Raw genomic sequence first — 22,392 nt, 5'->3', positions numbered from 1 at the left:
CCAGCCCCGCTGCCCCCAGCCCTTGCCCCACCTTTGCCACCAGGCTCGCGCTTCTCCCAACCCCAAAATTTTGGTGCCCAGCCCCGTGGCGATGTCGTGTGGCTTCTGGGGAGAGCCTGGCAGCAAGGGGGTGCTGGCAGCCCCGGCCAGGCAAGGAGGGGGCTTGGTGGAGGGCAGGGGGCAGGCGAGGGTCTGGGGGCTGTGGGAGGGTGTGTGTGGGTTGGAGGAGGCGCTGTGGGCAACACGGTGCTGGTCTGAGCCTCTGCATGTTCCCAGCCGAGGCCTTGGCCTCTCATTTGATGGGGTGCTGGGGAGCTCTCGCAGGGTGCTGGGGGGAGCCCCAGGGTTCTGAGGCAGTTGGGCTGCAGCCGGTGTCGGTTGGGGCCGGTGCTGGTGTCGGTTGGGGCTGGTGCTGGTGCCAGTTGGGGCTGGTGCTGGTGCTGGTTGGGCTGCAGAAGGTGGTTGGAGGCTGCTGGGGGTGCAACGGGGTGGGGAGCAATAGGGCTGGGCAGGAATGGGGCAGGCTGGGGGCTATGGGGCAGGCTGGGGGCTATGGGGCAGGGATGGGGCAGGCCGGGGGGGCTACGGAGCCAGGGGTGATGGGCCCAGGCAGGGATGGGGAAGGTTGGGGGTCAACAGAGCTGGGGGGCGGTGGGGCTGGGCAAGGACGGGTCTGGCAGCCCCCTGCAGGGCTGCAGCGTGCAGCAAGAGAAGGCTGAGGGCAGGCAGGGGAGCGGGGCTCCGTGCAGCCCCCACTAAGCCGGGCTCTGCCCGCCCCCCCCCCCAGCAGGCGCTGGGGCTCCGCAGCCGAGCCCGGTGCCCGCGGGATGTCGGCAGCCCCGGATGAGCGGCTCGGCTTCCTGGAGAGCTTCGCCACGCTGCTGCTGCGGCTCCGGCCGGACAAGTGGAGCAAGTTTGAGGGCAGCGAGGAGGCCAACGCCGTGCTCGACGAGTTCTTCAGGCAGCCGGACGTGCTGGAGCTGCTGCTGTCGCTGAACCCCGCCGGGCAGCTCCAGCCGTCCACCTGCTTCCTGCCCGCCCTCAAGGGCAAGGGCATCTACTTCGTGAAGAGGAAGAAGGAGAACATCACCCGGGAGAACTGCCGGGCTGCGCTGCTGGTGGGAGACATCAGCCCCTGGCCGGTGGAGCAGCTCGTCATCGTGGTGGAGGAGGTGGGTCGTCCCCACGGGCCACAGCTGCCCGGGCTCCCTTGCCATGGGGCTGCTGTAGCCAGCACTCGAGGGGGGCTCGAAAAGCAGCTGAAGGAAACGAACTGACAAATTTTCCCCAATGCTCACCCTGGCCTTGCCACCCATGGGGCTGCCCGAGCCTCGCCGGGTGCCGGTCACAGTGCTGGTGTTCTCCCGGCACAGCCGGATCACTTCCCCTGTGTGGTTGTAGAAACGGCGTAATTCCCCCTGCACCACGCCCCATCGCTGGGGAATGTCAGAGCGGCTTTCTCTCAGACTTGCTGTGAGTAGTCCTGCTTAGAGGGCTGCCCACCGGGGCGCTGGGAGCCTCTTCCCAAACGTCGGTGCCGTTTGGTTGTGCACCAGCCCGTTCCCCCCACGTGCACTCGCTGCACCTCACCAAGCGCTCCCAAGCCACGAGAAGGAGAAGCCCCGCACAGGGTGAGCGGAGCCTGGAAGCACCAGTCCCAGAGCCAGGCTCGTGGGGAATGCAGCAGCTGCTGCTGCCAAGGCTGCTGGGGCTGGCGACTCGAAGGGACATGGCACAAGCGGCTGCTGGCACGGAGAGCTGGCGTGCCCAGCCCTGGTCGTGTCCTCCAGGTCTTGTCCTCTCTGCTCCTGAGCAAGAAGAATGTGTCAGGCTGGCCCGGGGTGGTGGTGGAGGACGTAGTGCGACAAGCCCGCAGGCTGAAGAACGAGATGTTCATGATGGGTGGGAAGATCCAGGGGAAGCCGCTGCTGCCGCTGCCGGAGCACCTGGACAGCCGGGACGGCTCCAGCAGCGTCCTGGACTGGTGGGTGCTGCCAGCACGAGTCCCTCTGGGAGCTGCTGCGGGCGGCAGCGGGAGCCGGGACGCTGGCTCCTTCCCTGCACAGCCTGTGGCCACGCATCGGCTCTGCTCCCGGGTCCCAGCACTGGCCTTGGGCTGCCTGTGCTGAACTGCACCGAAGGCTGACCTTGGTTCAGGTTAACGGGAGAAATCTGGTGGGTTTTACACCAGGTCTCTGGGTGCAGCTGCTCCTCTGAGCAGCTTGTGCCTGGTGGAGGTGGCTGTGAAGGGGCACGTGGGGCTCCCCGGGGTGGTTCGGGGCTCCCCGGCTGGATTGGGGCGGGTTGTGGCACTGCTCTGTGACCCGGCTGCCTTCCAGCCTGGCGGGGCCGGTGGACGGTTCTGTGCTGCACTCCATCGAGACCATCGTCATCGACTGGTCCCACCAGATCAGGGACATCCTGAGCAAGGACTCGGCGCAGCTGCTGCTGGAGGGGCTGCACCCCTTGCCCAGGGCAGAGTTCGAGTTCTGGCGCACCAGGACGCGCAACCTGCAGTGCATCAACGAGCAGGTAACGCCTCGCCCGGGGGCGGCCGGCACCGCGCCCCCACAGCTGAGCCCACCCCGGTGCCTCTCCCGCAGCTGCTCTCGCCCCGGGTGAGCGCCCTGGCCGAGATCCTGGAGAAGGCCGACAGCTGCTACTGGCCAGCGCTGCAGGCCATGTTCCGGGACGTCAGCGCGGGTAGGGCTCCGGGCGGTGCGCAGGCTCCTGCCGCTTGCCTCGCCAGCGAGGTTTCCCAGCCGCCCACGCTGTTTCTCACCTGCGCCAGGCTTGCAGGAAGCCAAGAACGTCAGCCTCTACCTGCAGCCGCTGCAGATCCTGCTGGAAGAGATGGAGCAAGCGGAGTACGTCCAGGTGAGTTACACGTGGTGAAATTTCCTGGCCCTCCCTGCCTTCGCACTGCAGGCAGAGCCCCGGAGGCTGTGTGCGGGTGCGGGCACGGACGCAGCCCGGTTCTGCCAGCCCGTCGTCAGCGCACGGCCTCCAATGGCGCGACCGTGGGCCCGTGCTAACGGGGACTCTGCTCCGGCAGCTTCAGTCCTACATCGACAGGGTTCTGTACACCGTCTGCCTCACCTGGGTGCACTCGGAGCACTACAACACTCCCTCCCGGGTCATCGTCATTCTGCAGGAGATCTGCAACCTCCTCATTGAGATGGTACTGCCGGGGCTGCGCGGCACTGAGCCACCCCTGCGCCGGGGGAGGTGGCGTGGGTCAGGGGGGAAACCCGGCCAGGGCAGCAGGAGGCCCCCATAACACCCCCGCCGGGCTGGGGGGCCTGGGGCAGGCGGGGGCTGCAGGGAGCTGGGGAGGCCAAGGGGCACGAGGGGCTCCCCTCTGCCCACAGCAGCTTTTGTCTTTTCTAGACCCGTAACTTCCTGAGCCCTGAGGAAGTGATGAAGGGGCTGCAAGGAGAACTTGAAGAGACCTTGGGAGGGATCAAACTGAGCGTTTCCACCATCGAGAAGCTCTTCCAGTCCTACAGCAGCTGCTGCTCTGACCTGCTGCCCACCTTGTTCACAGTAGGTGCTGGGGTGGGTGCGGGTCTGCCTGTGCCGGCTCCGCTGTGCCGACGGCCCCGTCCGCCCCCAGGAGAAGGAGCCCCGGCTCTGGGAGTTCCCCCCCTCCCTCGTCTTCAGGAGAATGGACTCCTTCCTGCACAGGCTGAAGACCATCGAGGTGACAGCACAGGGCATGGGGCTGGGGGCACCAGGGCAGACAGAGGGAGCAGCGCGGGGGCAAACACCGCCCTGGCGCGAGGAGCAGCGGCAGCCCAGCAGCGCTGCTCTGCCAGAGGCACCCAGCACCACGGCAGTGCCCCTGGCTGGGCTGGTCCCGATGCTCTTGGGAACGTTGGCTCACGTGGCACAGCCCGGCCCCGGTGCCGCAGCTTGGGCACCGGCAGTGCCAGGGAATGGGGAGCCGGGGCTGGGCACCCAGCTGAGCCAAATGGGGAGACGGTTTCTGCTCACCAGGAGCTGTACGAGATATCCATCGAGTTCCTGAAGCTGGAGAAAGCAGAGCTGGGTGGAGTGAGAGGAAACATCCTTGGGAGCCAAGTGTTTCAGATCTACGAAGAGGTCTCTGAACTCGTGAAGGGATTTGCTGACTGCAAGTATGATCCCTTAGATCCTGCGGAAGAGGTGAGTGAATGCTGGTGTGGAACGTATGCATCTGCTAAATGAAAAAAAAAAATAAAATCTCTTGACGGAACATGCTGGAAGACCTGCATGCAAAATTGTCACCACGGCAACCCACGTGCTTGCTTTGGGGACAATCGTGGGCTCTCTTGGCCGATCAGGTTAAGCAAAACCTTCTGTAGGGGCTGGGGAATGGAGGCTGGAGGCTGCGCCTGCCTGAGCGCTGTGCTCTTTTTGACAGCAATTGGACAAGGATTTTGCAGAGTTCCAGAGCAAGATCCAGGACCTGGACAGGCGGCTGGCCACCATCCTTTGCCAAGGGTTTGATGATTGCAACAGCCTTGCCTCTGCAGTGAAGGTACCTGCGCTGCGCTGCCAGCTCGGTGGGAGGGACCCGCCACCGGGCCCGGGGGGGGTCGGCTCCGTAAGAATGAGCTCAAATAGGTGAATTGGGCAGAGATTAAACCCACGAGTGACGGGCAAAAGCTGTGGGAGAGGCTGAGTGCCCCAGCACGAGCTCCTGCTCTGAGCAGCATTTCAGGGACGGCATCAGGTTAAAACAGGGAACAAAGCTGGGGTCCCACGGAGAGGCAGCCTGGGGGTGTGGGCACTGGCGTCTGCGGAAAACCGGCCCATGAAATAGTTTTCTGTCAGAAACAAAAACAATTGACATAAAACCCAAATGTTTTTAATTCATAAAGGTTAATGGTTCAATTGTTAAATTCCAAACAATTTATCCAATGGAAATGCTGTGGATGATGTGTTTTCTTCCATTTAAAATGAAAAATCCACATTTTGGAGTTTCTCAGTGATGCTGTGTTCACCTCCACATTGGAAGACCCACTGCACAAAATGGCTTCTGGGAGAAAACGAGAAATTCGCCAGTTCCCTGAAACTGGCAAATTTCCCCGGAATTCCCCCTGGAGTTTAGATCCTCGCACCCCATCTCCTGCGCCGCGGGGGCTGCCTGCAGCCAAGCGCAAGGCCCCGGCGCCAGCGGCACCGGCAGGCCCAGAAGCGAGCGCGTTTCTTCCCTTTCCAGCTGGTGCACATGTTCTCCTCCCTGCTGGACCGGCCCCTGATAAAGGCCGAGCTTTCCCCCTACTACTCGTCCCTGCTGGCCGCGTTCAGTGCCGAGCTGGACGCCGTGAAGGTGCTGTACGACGCCCAGACCGCCCTGGCACGGGCCGGTGGCGGAGCCCTCCCCGCGCACACCAACATGCCGCCGGTGGCCGGGCAGCTGCAGTGGTCCCTGGAGCTGCAGCAGAGGCTGGAGGGGCCGCACAGGGAGCTCTTCGCCATCAACCACCCGTGCGTGAGGCTCAGCACCGCCACCCACGGGCTGTGCGCGGGGCCGGGCAGGATGCGGCCTGGTGCCCATCCCGCGGCCTGCTGCGGCAGCTGGTGCTTTGCGGTGCCCCCGACAGCGCCATGGGCAGTGCCGAAGCCGAGCTGGTGTCCAGGAAGTACGAGGAAATGGTCGCGCTGCTGCAGGGATACCGGGAGGAGACCTACGCGAAGTGGATGAGCGGGGTGGACGAGGGCTGCCGGTTCAACCTGGAGCAGCCCCTGATCCTCAGGGACCCCTCCTGCTCCCTCATCAGCGTGAACTTCAGCAGGAAGGTGGGTGCTGGCACGCGCAGCCCCTGCCCACGGAGCCCTCGCAGTCCTCCGCTGCATGCCGTAGTAACACCAGCATTAGCTCGCCCAAATGTACACCCGGCTTTCTCGCAGGGCTGTTGAGAAACATTTTGGGTTTTCCTTACGAGCGCTGTCTCCACCATGGTGTCTTGCAGCTCGCCGCCATCCTGCGGGAGGTGAAGTACCTGAACTTCCAGAAGCAGAAGGATATTCCAGGCGGTGCCAAGAGCCTCTTTGCTCAAAATAAGGCTTTCCAAAAGTTTGTGGATAATCTGGATCTCATCACTGGCTGGTACAATAAGGCAAGTTGCAATGCGGGAAGCAACCTGCTGTGGTTTTGCTGCTGTCCCATGCCCTGAGCCTTGCTGAGAGCCCGGCAGAGCCTCGCAGGGAAGGGGGCTCCAATAAGATGGGTCCCGAGAGCCCAGCGTGGCCGGAGACCCCCAGCCTGAGCTGAGGAGCGCATCCCGAAGGGCAGAGCAGGTTCTCCCCTGCCCGCAGCTCCCTCCTGCAGCTGCCTTTGCTCCCCAGGTGAAGCTGACAGTGCTGCCGGTGGAGAGCCCGCTGGTGGCAGGGGAGCTGGAGGACATCGACGGCCGTCTGGGCACTGCGGAGCAAACCCTGTTTTGGCACCACGAAGGTACAAAGCCCCCCAGGGCGGGATCCTGCCTGTGCATCTGGGGGTCCCTGCAGACAGGAGCCACGCGCCCCAGGGGGACAGCACTGCCCTGCCTCCCACCGGGTCCCAGCAGGGCCTTTCACCACCTTTGCACCTGAAATGCAGGTTCCCAGCCCCCAGGCACAGGCAGGTGGGGGGCAGGCAGCGTGTCCCCACTGTGGCAAAATGCCCCCATAGGCTCACTGACCGGGCGGTGTCAGCATCATCCCCACACTGCCATCTGCGCTTTCCTCCCAGGTGTCACGGAATACATTCAGGAGCTGAGAGAGATCTTGTATGCTTTAGACAGCAGAATCCAGAGAGCAAAGTTAAACGTGGAAAATATCAGCCAGCTTATGGAGGTAGCATGATTTTGCTGGTTGCTTTACAAACACCTTTCCTGGTGAGCTTCTGAGATGTCACCCCGTCTTCTTTCCCTTGCAGGAGTGCTCAGCCACTCCCTTGTTTGAAAGGAAAGACAACAAGGAGACAGCGCTCCTGGACCTGGACGGGAGGGCAAACAATGTGCGCAAGCGCTACGCTGCCATTCGGGCAGCAGGCGACAGGATCCAGGCTGTGGTGAAGGTGAGGCACATCCTGCTTCGAGCAGAAGGGTTTTACAGAGTGCTGCGTACCCTGACGCCGGCGTCTCCCCACGTTTTGTAACTGAGAGTTGGGCTCAAATCTGGGTGCAACCTTCTGGTCTCTGCTGAGTTAAAACTCCTGGGAGAGACCGTGAGATACTGCATGCAGGAATTCGCTGCCTCCTCGCGGTAAGGCCTTCGGCCACAGCGTCTGGTGTTGTACAGCCAAGAGAAGGAGAAGGACCTGAAGAGCAGCCACACAGGACAAAGCTGTCAGCGGCCCTAAGAGAGGGCTCGCTTCCAGAGTGTGGGGAACTGGTACATTTGCTGGGAATTTATCGACAAACATTAGGTTGGTTTTCCTTGGCTTGCAGGAGAATGCAGATCTGTTTAAGGCCGATACATCATCGCAGATATGGCAGGACTACATAGAATATATAAACGGAATAGTATTGGATGGATTCTACAGACTAATTCACAAATCCCTAGAGCTGCTGCTCACCAACATGGTCCCTGATGTACGTCCAGGTTTGCCCTGCGGCTCCACGTGCGTGCTCTGCGTGTGCTCGGGATGCGCCCCTGCGCGCCTTTCCTTTCTGTGGGTGTTCTGTTCGGCGGTAAACGCGCCCACCCCAGGGCTCCCTGGGCAGCAGACACCGGCGGTGCCCGTGACCCCACTTCGTCCCTGCCACGGGGGGAACCGTGGGGCCAGGGGTGGGATGGGAATGGGGACAGCGGCCACGCAGGGTGCTGACCTCTTCCAGGACAATGTGGCCCCGTTGTTCGAGGTGCACATGGATCTGTGTGACAGCAGAGTGGGGTACCGTCCGTCCCTGGAGATGCTGGATGACAACAGCTTCCTGGAGCTGGTGGAAACCCTTCTCAGCGACATCTACGGGTCCACAGAGTGCATGCCCCGCCTGCTGGAGGGGAAACTGAGCTACAAGGTGGGTCCCTGGCAGGTGAGCGAGGATGCTGCGGTCGCCCCCGGCCGGTCCCCAGGAGCTCTGCCCGTCCCTGCAGACCGAGCTGGAGGAGCAGGGGGAGCTCAGCAGGATGCGGGAGGAGGTGGTGTCGCTGGTGGTCAGCGCCATGAAGGAAGGCAAGGAGTACAGTGCCAGCTTTGAGGAGCACGCCCAGCTGTGGCTGGAGGACCCCGAGGAGTTCCTGCAGCGCTTCCTCACCTCTCGCCGTGTCCCCAGCCCTGGGGAGCCAGAGGAGCCCCCTCCCCACGGGCCCCCACCCCTGCAGCTCTTCAAGCAGGAGGTACCGGGGAGTACCCCAGGGGCCACGCGGTGCCCATGGAGGTGCCGGGTGCCCGGGGACCGCCAGCCGTGGGCTGCAACCATCTCTCATCCCCAGATTGACTTGTGCGAGGCGCTGTGTGAGGAGGTGTCGGGGTTCGCCAACACCTGTGTGTTCGGGGGGTGGCTGCAGAGTGACTGCCGCCCCTTCAAGCAGGCGCTGCTGAGCGCCATCAGGAGACGGGGCCTGGTGCTCAAGCAGTACCTCACCAACCTCGTCACAACCAGGTAGGGGACGGGGCACTCCTGAGCACCCAAGGGCACTGCGGCCAGGGGCAGGGCTGGCCCCGCAGGGACGGAGCTCCCAGGGATGCGTGCTGCAGAGCGAGCCCCAGGCACGCATGGGGCTGCCCCGGGCCCTGCTGAGCTCCCCTGCCTTCTGCCCAGCCTGCAGGAGCTCGAGGGCTTCATCAAAGAAGCCACTGCTGGCTTGAGCAAGCCTGTGGAAGAGGGAGACTACGATGGGCTGGTGGAGGTGATGGGGCACTTGATGAGGGTAAAAGACAGGCAGGCCACCACCGACGGCATGTTCGAGCCCCTGAAGGAGACGATTGCGCTGCTCAGCACCTATGGAGAGGAGATGCCCGAGGAGATTCACCTGCAGCTCCAAGTGAGTTGCTCGAGGCGTCAGGGCTGGGCAGGGGCTCTCCAGGGCCAGGCTGTGACACGGCGCTCGCTGCAGGAACTCCCCGAGCACTGGGACAACACCAAGAAGCTCTCTTTCCGCGTGAAGCAGAACGTGGCGCCCCTGCAAACAAACGAGGTCAACATCATCCGCAGGAAATGCCAGCAGTTCGAGGTGCCCGCGCGGGTCTGGGAAAGGGGTGGGGACGAGCCTGCAGCTGCTCGGGAACACCCCTGTGCTCTCCCTGGGCCACCAGCCCCGTGGCCCCAGCTCCCCCAAGACGCTGTGTTCCCCGCAGGTCCAGCAGCAGGCCTTCAGGGAGAAGTTCCGGGAAAAAGCCCCCTTTTTGTACACTGACACGGACCCCTACAAATCCCTGAACAAGGTAGGGAAAGCGAGGGTGTCGGGGCAGGGGCTGGGCCCCACGGAGGGTGATGCCTGCCCGTGCCACGCTGCTCAGCCCTGCAGGCAGGTTCTGGCCCCGCCGCACCACAGTGAGTTCCGGAGGATGGTGCTGCCCCGGGGAAGGACACACGTCCCCAGGGCAGGACACACGGCCTCCGGCTGAGCCCTTTTCTTCCTCTCCACCAGCAACAGAAAAGCATCGCCGCCATGGAGAGTGAGGTGGCTGCCCTGTCCAAGTCAGCCGGGCTGTTTGAAGTGGCAGTGCCAGAGTACAAACAGCTCAAAGCATGCCACAGGGAAGTGCGTTTGCTGAAGCAGCTCTGGGACATGATCAACCTGGTACGTGCTGCCGTCCGCGAGCCGGAGGAGCAGGGGCACGGGGACGTGCAAAGCAAGCTCCGTGTGCGTGCCGGGCTGGCCCCGTCGCAGGGCTGAGCTGCCCTGCAGCCGCCGGCGGCCTCGCACTCTGGGGAGCACTCGCTGCCGGGAGGGGTGGGGTGGACGCAGGGCGGTTTTCCAGCGTCAGTGCAGGTCTGCTGGTGCAGGGGGCGTGCGGGCACTGGCGGCGCGGCTCTTCGTCCCGGGCAGGGATGCTCCTGCTGAGCACGTGTCCTGTAACGGGGTGTTTCCAACTTCAGGTTAACACGAGCATTGATGACTGGAAGACCACCAGGTGGAAGGATATCAATGTTGAGCAGATGGATGTTGACTGCAAGAAATTCTCTAAAGACATTCGGAGCTTGGATAAGGAGATGAGAAGCTGGGATGCGTTCACAGGGCTGGACAGCAGCATGAAGAACATGATTACGTCCCTGCGCGCAGTGAACGAGCTGCAGAACCCGGCCATCAGGGACCGGCACTGGCACGAGCTGATGCAGGCGACCAAGGTGTGCCCAGCCCCTCTGTCCCTGCTCCCATCACGCCCCGACCCGCGGGGCTGGGAGGGTCCCCAGCTCTGCACCCCTGGGGGAAGCATGCGGGCTGCATTAGGGGGGACTGTGCACAGATGTTTGCGCAGGCTCTTTAAACATTTGTGTTAAGGAGCTGCTCTGGGGAGCCTGTGGGGGGGTGTCTGTGCCCAACGGTGCCAGTTCTGCTGCAGGTGAACTTCACCATGTCTGAGGACACAACCCTCGCGGATCTGCTGCAGCTGAACCTGCACAAGTTCGAGGATGAGGTTCGTGGCATCGTGGACAAAGCTGTGAAAGAGTCAGGGATGGAGAAGGTACGGCAATCACGGCTCGGTTCGTTCCCAGTTTGCTGAGAGCCCCGTGCTCAAACACGGCTCTGCAGCCGTGGGCACTTGTGCTCCTGCTGCCCAGGGCTGGAGCCCACATGCAGCACGGCCCCAGCACCTTGTGCTCTGGAAGAGGCTTTCGTGTGGCTGCCCTGCCTTCCTGCAGGGCCCCTGCCAGGGTTTGCCCTTGGTGCGCGGAGCTCGGCTCATTCTCACGCTTCCTCTAAAGGTGCTGAGCACCCTGAACACTACCTGGGCGACGATGCAGTTCGAACATGAGCCCCACGCCAGGACCGGCGTCATGCTTCTCAGGTCAGACGAGGTGCTCATCGAGACGCTGGAGGACAACCAAGTGCAGCTGCAGAACCTGATGACCTCCAAGTACCTAGCCTTCTTCCTTCAGGAGGTGTCGGGCTGGCAGCAGAAGCTGTCTACCACCGACTCCGTTATCAGCATCTGGTTTGAGGTGCAGAGGACGTGGTGTCACCTGGAGAGCATCTTCATTGGCTCTGAAGACATCCGCAGTCAACTGCCAGAGGACTCCAAACAGTTTGATTCTATCGATAAGGATTTCAAAGTGAGAAACCCAGCCCTTCCTGCGCCCCCACGAGCTTGTCGCTGGTTCAGATACAGCTGAATCCTTTTTCATCTCTCAGGAATTAATGGCCGATGCAGTAAAAACTCCCAACGTGATTGAAGCTACCAACAAACCTGGTCTCTACAGCAAGCTAGAAGCACTGCAGAAAAGGTGTGGTTTGAGTCATCCTGATGAAGCATTGTGGAGAAGCCTCCACTGACTAGCCTAAGGCCAAAGAGGCGTTTAATTTCTCCAGCAGTCAGTGACGTCTACTTCAGCATAACAATAACTTCGCAGAGATTAAAAAACAGTACGTTTTTTTAACTGTGTTTTTTTCTCTTCCTGGTTTCCTGTTAGACTGGCCATCTGTGAGAAGGCTTTGGCTGAATACCTCGAGACAAAACGGCTGGCCTTCCCTAGATTCTACTTCGTTTCCTCTGCAGACCTGCTTGATATTTTGTCTAACGGAAACGAGCCCGTTGAGGTATGGGTTGAATGCAAAGCCTGGAGGCAAGTCCGGCATCTCTGACGTGCTGCCTCCTTATAGCAGTTTTAAAATATTCTAACAGACAAAACAGCGTCCCTGGTATGCTGCTTCTCAGGGACGCAGACCCTGATCAGTACAGGAGTTAACCAAAGCTGTGAAATAGCTCTCTGCACTGGTTCAGATACAGCCGAATCCTTTTTCATGACTCTGCTGTCGTGCCTCTGTTTTCAGGTGTCCCGTCACCTGCCGAAGCTGTTTGACAGTCTTGCTAAACTGAAGTTCAAGATGAGTCCTGACAAAAAGCCCCTGAAGGCTGCCCTGGGGATGTTCAGCAAGGAAGAGGAGTATGTGCCTCTGGAGCAAGAGTGCGACTTATCTGGCCAGGTCAGTGAGGTCTCCTGCAAGTCTCTGCCTGGGGGGTAGAGCTGTGCAGACTCAGGACTGAGACAAGCTTTCTGCTTGTGCAGTAGCAGACTGGCAGCAGTTTTAAAATGCTTTCATAAAGGTTTTCATAAAAATAAAAAAAAAAATAGGATCCGCATTACAGGTATAGGACGGAGCTGCAGCAATGTAAGAGAATATGAAAACACGCTGGCCTTGCAGCCCTCAGGCAGTCCCATTGTGCTGGTTGCTGTGTTCACTCCCAGCCCCACTCCCTGTTACTCCTTAAACTGCAATTTGAAGTGTCCGGTGGGGCCACGTGCTGAGGTCCTTCGTGCAGCTTTTTACAAAGCAAGAGGTTTGCCAAGCAGAGCATCAGAGTGCCACCAGCTGCACGCCCTGCACAGCCCGCTCCCAGCAAGGCTGTAGCAGTGCACGTACCCAGGGTTTGTAGGGGAAGCATTTGCGTGCATCAGGCGTTCATCAATGAGTGACGTGGCATGCGGGACCTTGGGACAGGGGCTTGGGGCAGGGGGAACGCGCATGTCCACTGTGAACCTTGGTGCAACTTAGGCCCTAGGTGGGCTCCCCTGTGCCATGGGCAGCAGGACTGCCGGGGGGGTTCCCCGGTGTGCGGTCCCCAGGGCCATGGGGGACGGTCCCACCCTGTGCTGCTCCCTGTCTGTGATGTCCCCGAGCCCCTTCTCTGGTCAGCCAGGGCACAGGGTGGCGGCTCCTGTCCCCGCCTGGATCAAGAGGTGACTTGTGTGTGTGCCAGCTGCCGCGAGGAGCCGCGGCCGGGTGGGCAGCTCCGCAATAGCAGCTGGCAGTGGGAGCTGCACGCAGCCGGGACAGAAAAGGGCTGCCGAAGGCTCGCTCAGAGTTTGCTGCTCGTGCCAGGTTGAGGTGTGGCTGAACCGCGTGCTGGCCAGCATGCGCTCCACGCTGCGACACCTGATCCCCGAGGCCGTGGTGACCTACGAGGAGAAGCCGCGGGAGCAGTGGGTGTTCGACTACCCGGCGCAGGTGGGGAGCTGCGCAGGGCCGGGGCCGAGCTGAGGGGCAGGGGGGGCGCCAGAAGGGTGGGCGTGATGCAGGAACCGGGGCTGCTGCTTCCCGCGGTGCAGGTCCTGAAGCGGGACAGCAGCAATCTGCTTCTGTGCAGGCAGCAGATTGCAGGGCATGGGAAGCCAGATGTTGCACATCAGTGCTGAGCTGCTGCAGCCTGGCTCCTTTAAAATTCTGGCCGAGAGTGGGAACAGCCAGTAATTTACACAAAAATCCGGTTACCTGCCCAAGTCTGAGAGGAGGAGCACAGCGCAGCGAGGACAAGGCCTGTCCCAAGCCGTAGTGGGGTGACTTGTTTCCCTTTATTGCCACATTTTGTCGCTGTGATTTGTTGCAGGTTGCTCTGACATGCACCCAGATCTGGTGGACGACAGAAGTTGGCATTGCCTTTTCAAGGCTGGAGGAAGGCTATGAAAACGCAATTAAGGATTATAACAAAAAGCAGGTTTGCATCCCTGGGACCTTGTCCTGCAGCCCCTCCCTGCTCTCAGCAGGCTGAGGTGTCACAGACAGGAACGAAAGTACAATGCCATTTTTCCGTTTCTTTCCTCCCTCAGGTCGCTCAGCTGAACGCACTGATTTCACTACTCATTGGAAACTTAACTGCGGGAGACAGAATGAAGATCATGACAATCTGTACCATAGACGTGCACGCCAGAGACGTGGTGGCCAAAATGATCCTCACGAAGGTAGAAGTTACAAGATGGTGTTTTCACTGCTTTGTTTCTTGGCACTTCTGAGCGAAGTTTTTCTTGTTATTCTTTTATTTTCTGATACTTTCATAGTATCCAAACTGTGAGAAAGCACAAAGAAGGTAAAAAGGTGCAGAGTTTGGGGTACCCGGGAGCAGGGGGCGGCAGCACAGCAGGGCTCACACCGGGCTGGGTCTCAGGCGTGCCGGGAGCGCGAAGCTCTGGGGGGCGGCAGGGTCCCGGCCACGCGGCTGCTGCCGGGGACCCCCTGGTGGCACAGGCTCAGGCAGTGACCCTGAGCCGCGGTGGAGTTACTGCGGGCCTTGCTTACCTAAAACTGCTGTGGTTCTGTGCTGGGACCCAGGCCGAGACTCTGCCTCAGGGGAAGGAGCGCTAAAGGCAGGCCAAGGAGCAGCTCTCCTGGTTCCTGTGGCACTGGGGGGTGCAGAGAGCCAGGGTCCCCGGGGCGGGTGGGCTGTGGGCGCACGCTCCCCATCAGGAGGTGGCGGCCGCCCCCTCAGGTGGAGAGCGCCCAGGCGTTCACCTGGCAGTCCCAGCTGCGGCACCGCTGGGACGAGGGCAAGAGGCACTGCTACGCCAACATCTGCGACGCGCAGCTGCAGTACTCCTACGAGTACCTGGGGAACACCCCGCGGCTGGTCATCACCCCGCTGACCGACCGGTAGGGCTCAGCTCCCCGCGCCCCCGTGGGCTCAGCTCCGCAGCGGGCACCGGCAGCGCTGAGCCCGCCTGGCCTCACCCCAGGTGCTACATCACCCTGACGCAGTCCCTGCACCTCTTCATGGGGGGGGCCCCCGCCGGCCCCGCGGGCACCGGGAAAACAGAGACCACCAAGGACCTGGGCCGGGCGGTGGGCATGATGGTCTACGTCTTCAACTGCTCCGAGCAGATGGACTACAAGGTATGGCCACGGGGAGCTGGCGGTGGCGCCAGGCGAGAGCCGTCCTCCAGGACGAGGGGAGACCTTTCGGGAGGCACCCCTGCAGCATGCGCCCTGCCTCCAGCTGCAGCGCCCTGCACCGATGCCTGAAGCCAGGCTGGGCCCTTGGTCTCCTCTCCCCTGGCTCAGCTGCCAGCGAGGGATGTGGGTCCAGGCAGCTGCTGCCGGAGCCATCCCGGGGGAGCTGGGGGTGGCTGCGACGCTGCGCGCCATTTCCCGAGGGAGCAGCACGAGGCACAAGAGCCAAGCGGCTCCCAGCATTTGAGTTTTGTAACAAATCCCCAGACTGCAGCCTTCTTGTGAAGGCTCTGTGTCTCTGAATCCTCCTTCCTTTGCTTTGATCCCCAGTCCTGTGGCAATATCTACAAAGGGCTTGCTCAGACCGGAGCCTGGGGCTGTTTCGATGAATTCAATCGCATCGCGGTGGAGGTTTTGTCGGTGATTGCTGTGCAGGTAGGTGCCCTCCATACAAAGCCATACCACAGTGCCTTCCAGTATGGGATGAGTCCATCAGACTTTCTAGTCTGAATTCCCAGCTGGTGTACTGAACTTGCCTAAAGTTACACCCGACTTTCAGAGGGACCCTTTGCAGCCACTGTCTGAACTGTGTCGCGGCGGGGGGCTCACGGCGGGGAGCGTGGCGACGCGGGGTCTCTGGGCACGCTTACGAGCAGCCAGCCCCAGCGAGCACTGGCAGCAGCGACCCGCGGGGCTGTCTGCACTAACACATCTGCTCGCCTTCCCAGGTGAAATGCGTTCAAGATGCGATTCGTGCCAAAAAGAAAACATTCAGTTTTCTTGGAGAGACAATAGCGCTGGTCCCGTCGGTCGGACTGTTCATCACGATGAACCCTGGCTATGCAGGACGGACAGAACTGCCTGAAAACTTAAAAGCTCTGTTCAGGTACCTGCAGGCAGATGAGTCACCATTAACCAGCAACCTTCACAGAGTTTACCTCTGTTGTAGCACATGGATAATATGGACAAAGCCTTTACTAAGGCAAATGAGGACACCTGTGTGTCCTGTGCCCTGGTGTAAGAGGCCTTGGCACCCCGTGGCTGGGGGCGGTCAGAGGCTGCAGAGCTTGGCTGCTCAGCATGCAGCGGAGGAGGCTCGGGGCAGTTCTTTGCCACCGTCAGCTAAGTAGCAGGGACTTGCAGAGAGGACAGAGCCAGGCTCTTGGAGGTGCTCTGTGGAAGGACAAGAGACATCTGAAACAAGCTGCAGCAAGAGAAAAATTAATCTGAGAATAATGAAAAAAGTTCCCCATGGGGGTGGTCAAGCAGAGGAAGGGGTGGCCCAGGGGTGCTGTGGGACCTCTGTCCTTGGAGGAACTCAGACCTCAACCAGAGAAGGCCCAGGGTGACCTGATGCAGCTTTGACGTGAGCCCTGCTTGCAGCAGGAGCCTGGACCAGTGACCCCCAGAGACCCCACCCAGCCTAATTTACTGCCTAATTCTCTAACACAACAGCAGCAGTGAATGATTTAAATCGAAAACTGGGGTGCAGATTTTTGCTGGCTGCGGGACAGTGCGCGGGCTTGTGGCTGTGTGCACAGCTCTGCTAACCCGCCGCTGCTCTCCTCCAGACCCTGTGCCATGGTTGTCCCAGACTTTGAGCTTATCTGCGAAATCATGCTAGTTGCAGAAGGTTTTATTGATGCCAAGCTTCTAGCAAGAAAGTTCATTACTTTGTACACACTCTGCAAAGAGCTGCTGTCTAAACAGGTAATTTAACAATATCCATGGTTCTTTAAGTGAAGGAGTTAATCTGAATTTCAACCCTGAGAGACAGTTTAAAAATTTCACAGCTGGCAGTGATGTGCTGGCTTGTGCTCTGTGAAGTTCATGTCTACGGCTGGATGAATTCCACTCCACGCTAGTGTGTCATATGGCATATTTCTGCCTTATGGAAGAAATCAAGAAGTTCAAAAATAGAATAGAGTATAGCCAGTTAAGGCACGAGCATCCAGATGTTATGCATCTCAGCAGAAGTGATTTACAAGCAAGGATGTATGACAGACTGTACGACATTCCTTGGCTGACTGGGGCTGGTCTTGTAAACAAGCTCACTTCAGGACAGCCTGCCGGGAACCATGTAGATGACCTGGGTGTGGGGCGAAATGAAAACGAAATCCTAACATTTTGCCACCCGCCCGGCAGGACCACTACGACTGGGGCCTGCGGGCTATCAAGTCCGTGCTGGTGGTAGCGGGCTCCTTGAAGAGGGGGGACCCCAGCCGCGCTGAGGAGCAGGTTCTGATGAGAGCTTTGCGAGACTTCAACATCCCCAAGATCGTAACGGATGACCTGCCCGTGTTCATGGGGCTGATTGGAGACCTGTTCCCCGCTCTGGACGTCCCCAGGAAGAGGGATCTGAACTTCGAGAAGGTGCGGGCGCAGGCACAGCCGTGATGTGCCAGGGGTCCTGGGCTTCCCCCGGCACGCGGCCGTGAGGGTGGGAGAGGTGGAGGCGTGCGCGGGGCTGGGGCGTGAGCCTGGCCCTGGCACCGGCCACGCAGCACCGCCGGGGCGCTGGCAGCTCCCTGCAGTCCTGCTGGGTCTGAGCCAGCTCTGCGTGGTCAGTGCCTGCCCTCCTTCCCAGATCATTAAGCAGTCCGTGCTGGAGCTGAAGCTGCAGGCGGAGGAGAGCTTCGTGCTGAAGGTGGTGCAGCTGGAGGAGCTGCTGCAAGTGAGGCACTCCGTCTTCGTCATTGGCAATGCCGGCTGCGGCAAGTCCCAGGTAGTGGCCACGTGCGTCCCCGAGGTCTGCAGCAGCCTCGCCTGGGGCTGCCCGGACCTGGGCATGCTGCAGCAGACAGCAGCGAGGAGAAGGCGGTCAAAGGCTGCGGGCGCCCTTACAGGACCAGCCGTCGCCGCTGCACAAGTCCCCTCTCCCGCAGGTGCTGAGGTCGCTCAACAAGACTTACCGGAACATGAAGCAGAAGCCAGTCGCTGTGGACCTCGACCCAAAAGCTGTGACCTGCGATGAGCTCTTTGGGATAATTCATCCAGCTACACGAGAGTGGAAGGACGGTGAGACACCAAGGCTGGCACAGGTGGATACATGAAGGGTGGCACCTGGCACGTACGGCCAGCAAGCGAGCGGCGGTGCACAAGCAAACGCCCTCTAAGATGCATCTCTGAGAACACCTGTCTGCGAGCCGTGACAGCAGCGGGAAGGCCTCTCCTTGGGGCTCTTTGCTGGAGTGATGGGGAGAGGAGGGCGGGTGGGTGTGCGCAGGGGAGGCACCGGTCTGGCGTCCCCCCCAGCAAGCACGCTGCAACAACCCACGCGTCTCTTTTTGGGCAGGCCTGTTTTCTTCAACGATGCGTGACCTGGCCAACATCACGCATAAGGGGCCCAAGTGGATCATCCTCGATGGAGATATTGACCCCATGTGGATCGAGTCCCTGAACACGGTCATGGATGACAATAAGGTTGGTGCCATCACACCTGGGGAGCTTTGCTTGTGAAGTCAGCTTGCATTCACGCCTGCTCCCCAAAACTGGAGCCCCCCCAGCCCATGATGGGCCACTTCCCTCAGGTTCTCACCTTGGCCAGCAATGAGCGCATCCCCCTCAACCCCACCATGCGGCTGCTCTTCGAGATCAGCCACCTGCGGACCGCCACGCCGGCCACGGTGTCCCGGGCGGGAATCCTCTACATCAACCCTGCGGACCTGGGCTGGAACCCGTGAGCACGGGGATGGGGATGGGGACAGGGATGGGGTGGGGATGGGGGCAAGGACAGGGATGGGACGGGTGGGCACCAGCCCCTGTGCTCGCCTGCAGCCCTGCCCATCCCTTCCACAGCGTTGTGACCAGCTGGATCGAGAAGAGGACCGTGCAGTCCGAGAAGGCCAATCTGATGATCCTGTTCGACAAGTACCTGCCCGTGTGTCTCGAAAAGCTCAAGTTTGGGTTCAAGAAGATCACCCCCATCCCTGAGATCACGGTGATACAGATGATCCTGTACCTGCTGGAGTGCCTCCTGACGCCGCAGAACACCCCGCCCGACTCGCCCCGTGAGCTGTACGAGCTCTACTTCGTTTTTGCCTGCACCTGGGCCTTCGGCGGGGCCATGTTCCAGGACCAGGTACGGCCCCGCTGCGCCTACCGGCAAGAGCCTCGCGCCCACTTCCTCCTGCGGCCACGTCCCTGCGGGAAGGAAGAAGCCGCGATGGCCAGCTTCAGAGCTTTTCTCTGTTTGGTTCCTTCCAGCTCGTGGATTACCGTGTGGAGTTCAGCAAGTGGTGGGTGAACGAGTTCAAAACCATCAAGTTTCCTTCTCAGGGGACAATTTTTGACTATTACATTGATTCGGAAACAAAGAAATTCATGCCGTGGACTGAAAAAGTGCCAGCGTTCAAACTCGATCCTGAAGTCCCTTTGCAGGTAATTCCCACAAACTGTCTGCATTTACATGTTTTATTTGTTTATTACCCAGTGGTGTTTCCCCCAAGCAACCGTGGGCAAGAGCACGCATCTGCAGCGGCGCAGGTACCTGGGCTGCCCCTGCCGCGGCGCGCTGCGCAGGAGGACGGCACCAGGCACACCCCAGGGCTTGCTGCGTTTTGTTTTACTTCCATGTAAACCTCAGCGCGAGCTGCAAGTTGCAACTCTTCTTTTTTCAATTTCACTCTAACATGTGGTTTTACAGATTTTCATGAAATAATTATAACTATTACCTGAATGCAAAATGTACTTTAAAAATTATTTGCATATATCTTTTGAAATGCTGTGATGAGGGAGGGATGGTTGCATCAAAGATGTCAAGGAAAAGGGAAATATCATGGCTGAACAGGGCAGGGACATGGGCAAGTTTCGGGAGCTGTGTTGTGTTGTTTTGTTTTGATGGCATGTTTTTCTGACAGCTCCTATTTGGGGTCAGAAAGTTTTTACAATAACCAAGTACCTGAGACCTTTTGCTGTAGAGAGGGACCAGATTAGTACGGCAGGACGGTATCTTTGGTTAGAGCAGCTGGTAGTGCCAGGAGGACCGGACAGCGGTCCGGAGGGAAGATCCCACCTCTGCAGGCAGACTCAGAGCTCGGCAGCGCGGGGTGAGCTCTGCAGGACCAAGAGCATGACTTCTTTTCCCCAGGCCTCCATGGTGCACACGACGGAGACCATTCGCATTCGCCACTTCATGGACATGCTGATGGAGAAGCAGCGGCCCGTGATGCTGGTGGGGAACGCGGGGACGGGGAAATCGGTGCTAATGTGGGACAAGCTTGAAGCGCTCAGCACAGACGAGTACCTCGTGCAGTCCGTGCCCTTTAACTTCTACACCACCTCGGCCATGCTGCAGGGTAAGAGCTGGCCGCAGCCAGCCCTGTGCTGGGGGGGCCCCGCAGCATTGCCCCACCGCAAACCCTCTCCTCCCGCTGCAGCCATCCTGGAGAAGCCTCTGGAGAAAAAATCAGGGAGGAACTATGGTCCGCCGGGGACCAAGAGGCTCATCTACTTCATCGATGACATGAACATGCCCGAGGTAGACAAGTACGGCACCGTGGCACCGCACACGCTCATCCGGCAGCACATGGACCATGGGCACTGGTAGGTGGCCGGCTGGCGGCACGGCCGCTGCAGCTCGGGGATGCTCAGCCCGGAGGTGTGTGCTGTGGCACAGCCACCAGGCCGATCCCTCCCGTCCTGGTGGAGGACCCGCAGCCGTGTCCCTGCTCGCGCTGCCTCCGGCATCACACAGCCAGCAGAGCCGAGCAGCCCCAGCCCCGCTCAGCCCAGCAGCAGCTGCTGGGAAGTCTTTGGCAGAGGAATTAGGAAAACTGGCAGCTATCCCAAACCCTGCAGACCCATCCAAAGCAAATAGCCCCTGGCTGGGACCCCCCCCCCGTGTAGCACATAGGGTTTGTTGGGAAGCGAGGAGGGGGTGATAAGTGCCAAGTGCTGCAGGGTGTGCTTGGGGCCAGGGCTGGCCTTGGGGCGTGGGGAGGTCTTGGCACAGAGCACTGCCAAGAGCGCTGCCAGGCTTCACCGAGCACCGGGGAAGTGGGCACCCCTGCTCCCGTGTCCCCAGCAGAGCTCAGAGGGGCTGGTGGGGCTGGAGGAATGTGCCCCAGGGGAAACATCACCGTGATGGCCCTGGCACAGGTACGACAGGAACAAACTGACCCTGAAGGACATTCACAACTGCCAGTACGTGGCCTGCATGAACCCCACCGCGGGGTCCTTTACCATCGACTCCAGGCTGCAGGTACACAGGGCCCGCAGTACGGGGGGCCGTGCCCAGCAGCGCCACTCTGCTGGGACAGCAGCTGCGCCCCAGCCCGGGGCTGGAGAGCCCCGTGGTGCTGGCTGGCTCCGTCAGCCCCTGCAGGGCAATGCTCCCACCTGAGTCTCTACTTCTTGCTGCAGCGACACTTCTGCGTCTTCGCCGTGAGCTTCCCTGGCCACGAAGCGCTGCTGACCATTTACAGCGCCATCCTCACGCAGCACCTGGCTCTGCAGAAGGTGCCGGTGGCTGTGCAGAGGCTGCAGGCCCCGCTGGTGGCGGCAGCGCTGGGTGAGCCCCTGCCAACTCGGGTGGGGAGGGCAGCGCGCGGCAGCCCCTGCATCGCGTGCCCTGTGCCAGGGTCCCGGCAGCAGAGGGTGCGTGGCACCTCCACCCCGCGGCACCGAGCAAAGAAAGCCTCGCCTCCTCCCTTTCTCCAATTTACGTTCAGAATGCAGCACTGTGTCCCTAGGAGCTGTGCTGCTGAAGTCTCAGGAATCACGGGGTGGGGGTAGCGCCGAGCAAGGTGCAGCCACCCCACGGTCCGGGGGCTCTGCCCGCCCGCTCACCCCATGTCCTGCCCACAGCCCTGCACCAGCGGGTCACCTCCACCTTCTTGCCCACGGCCATCAAGTTCCATTACCTCTTCAACCTCCGGGACCTCTCCAACATATTCCAGGTACCAGTGGGGCTGTTCCCTTTAAAACACACTTAGTCCATGCTTTCCTTTGCTGTATGTCCTTGTAAGTACCCCAACCTTTTCCCAAGGCTGACTGCTTAAACTCTGAGTAGCAGCAAAGTAAACCTAGAGGACTGAGGGATTTGCGTGTTTGCCAGGGCTTGCTGTTCTCCACCCCTGAATGCCTGAAGAGTCCCATTGACCTGGTGCGGCTCTGGCTCCACGAAGCCGAGCGGGTCTATGGAGACAAGCTCATTGACGAAAAGGATCAAAAAAGCTTTGGAAAAATGCTAACCGACACCTGTAAAAAATTCTTTGATGTAAGTCGTGCTGGAAAACAAGGGAGCGTCCCTGCCCAACAGGGCTGCGTCGCAGGCTGGGCTCAGCCGGAGCGCGTGGCCGTGCCGGGAACGCTGCGCGGGGGCAGGCGGGGTCCCTGCACCTCGTGCCCAGCGCTGCCCCTGCCTCTCCCAGGACCTCAGCGAGGACCTGGTGTTTGCCAAGCCCAACATCCACTGCCACTTCGCCCAGGGCATCGGGGAGCCCAAGTACCTGCCAGTGCCAAGCTGGCCGTCGCTGAACAAACTGCTGGGAGAAGCCTTAGAGAACTACAACGAGGTCAACGCCGTGATGAATTTGGTGAGTTCCCTGCCGCGGGACGTCTGCGTCAAGGCAGCGTGTAGGCACCGCT

The 22,392-nt window shown here is 60.5% G+C and overlaps 1 protein-coding gene across 2 annotated transcripts in view; it reads left to right on the top strand.

Moving 5' to 3' along the window:
* Positions 1-46: 46 nt before the first annotated feature.
* DNAH17 (dynein axonemal heavy chain 17) overlaps positions 47-22,392 on the top strand; it is a 37,561-nt gene continuing 15,215 nt past the window's right edge. The window contains exons 1-51 of one of the 2 annotated variants that reach the window (XM_080560936.1): positions 47-150; positions 788-1,172; positions 1,791-1,984; positions 2,340-2,532; positions 2,604-2,703; positions 2,792-2,877; positions 3,056-3,181; positions 3,391-3,546; positions 3,617-3,703; positions 4,000-4,167; positions 4,406-4,522; positions 5,207-5,475; positions 5,592-5,787; positions 5,961-6,107; positions 6,337-6,445; positions 6,722-6,825; positions 6,908-7,048; positions 7,422-7,994; positions 8,071-8,579; positions 8,739-8,961; positions 9,034-9,150; positions 9,275-9,361; positions 9,568-9,720; positions 10,020-10,268; positions 10,484-10,606; positions 10,848-11,195; positions 11,275-11,366; positions 11,553-11,679; positions 11,914-12,066; positions 12,964-13,089; positions 13,469-13,576; positions 13,689-13,820; positions 14,345-14,505; positions 14,589-14,745; positions 15,133-15,237; positions 15,531-15,688; positions 16,374-16,512; positions 16,948-17,175; positions 17,390-17,527; positions 17,688-17,820; positions 18,098-18,225; positions 18,333-18,481; positions 18,601-18,883; positions 19,009-19,182; positions 19,892-20,099; positions 20,181-20,346; positions 20,902-21,004; positions 21,166-21,313; positions 21,610-21,701; positions 21,860-22,021; positions 22,176-22,340. In XM_080560936.1, coding sequence (XP_080417062.1) covers positions 92-150; positions 788-1,172; positions 1,791-1,984; positions 2,340-2,532; positions 2,604-2,703; positions 2,792-2,877; positions 3,056-3,181; positions 3,391-3,546; positions 3,617-3,703; positions 4,000-4,167; positions 4,406-4,522; positions 5,207-5,475; positions 5,592-5,787; positions 5,961-6,107; positions 6,337-6,445; positions 6,722-6,825; positions 6,908-7,048; positions 7,422-7,994; positions 8,071-8,579; positions 8,739-8,961; positions 9,034-9,150; positions 9,275-9,361; positions 9,568-9,720; positions 10,020-10,268; positions 10,484-10,606; positions 10,848-11,195; positions 11,275-11,366; positions 11,553-11,679; positions 11,914-12,066; positions 12,964-13,089; positions 13,469-13,576; positions 13,689-13,820; positions 14,345-14,505; positions 14,589-14,745; positions 15,133-15,237; positions 15,531-15,688; positions 16,374-16,512; positions 16,948-17,175; positions 17,390-17,527; positions 17,688-17,820; positions 18,098-18,225; positions 18,333-18,481; positions 18,601-18,883; positions 19,009-19,182; positions 19,892-20,099; positions 20,181-20,346; positions 20,902-21,004; positions 21,166-21,313; positions 21,610-21,701; positions 21,860-22,021; positions 22,176-22,340 — 8,754 coding nt within the window. In that variant the 5' untranslated portion in view covers positions 47-91. Of the gene's footprint in view, positions 151-787; positions 1,173-1,790; positions 1,985-2,339; positions 2,533-2,603; positions 2,704-2,791; positions 2,878-3,055; positions 3,182-3,390; positions 3,547-3,616; positions 3,704-3,999; positions 4,168-4,405; positions 4,523-5,206; positions 5,476-5,591; positions 5,788-5,960; positions 6,108-6,336; positions 6,446-6,721; positions 6,826-6,907; positions 7,049-7,102; positions 7,995-8,070; positions 8,580-8,738; positions 8,962-9,033; positions 9,151-9,274; positions 9,362-9,567; positions 9,721-10,019; positions 10,269-10,483; positions 10,607-10,847; positions 11,196-11,274; positions 11,367-11,552; positions 11,680-11,913; positions 12,067-12,963; positions 13,090-13,468; positions 13,577-13,688; positions 13,821-14,344; positions 14,506-14,588; positions 14,746-15,132; positions 15,238-15,530; positions 15,689-16,373; positions 16,513-16,947; positions 17,176-17,389; positions 17,528-17,687; positions 17,821-18,097; positions 18,226-18,332; positions 18,482-18,600; positions 18,884-19,008; positions 19,183-19,891; positions 20,100-20,180; positions 20,347-20,901; positions 21,005-21,165; positions 21,314-21,609; positions 21,702-21,859; positions 22,022-22,175; positions 22,341-22,392 lie in introns of those variants that run through there. The other variant, XM_080560937.1, reaches the window with a different exon arrangement.

Source organism: Anser brachyrhynchus (genome assembly GCF_964034855.1).
Source record: "Anser brachyrhynchus genome assembly, chromosome: 18".
In the NCBI taxonomy this organism is placed as follows: domain Eukaryota; kingdom Metazoa; phylum Chordata; class Aves; order Anseriformes; family Anatidae; genus Anser; species Anser brachyrhynchus.
This window is presented reverse-complemented; position numbering and strand designations above follow the sequence as displayed.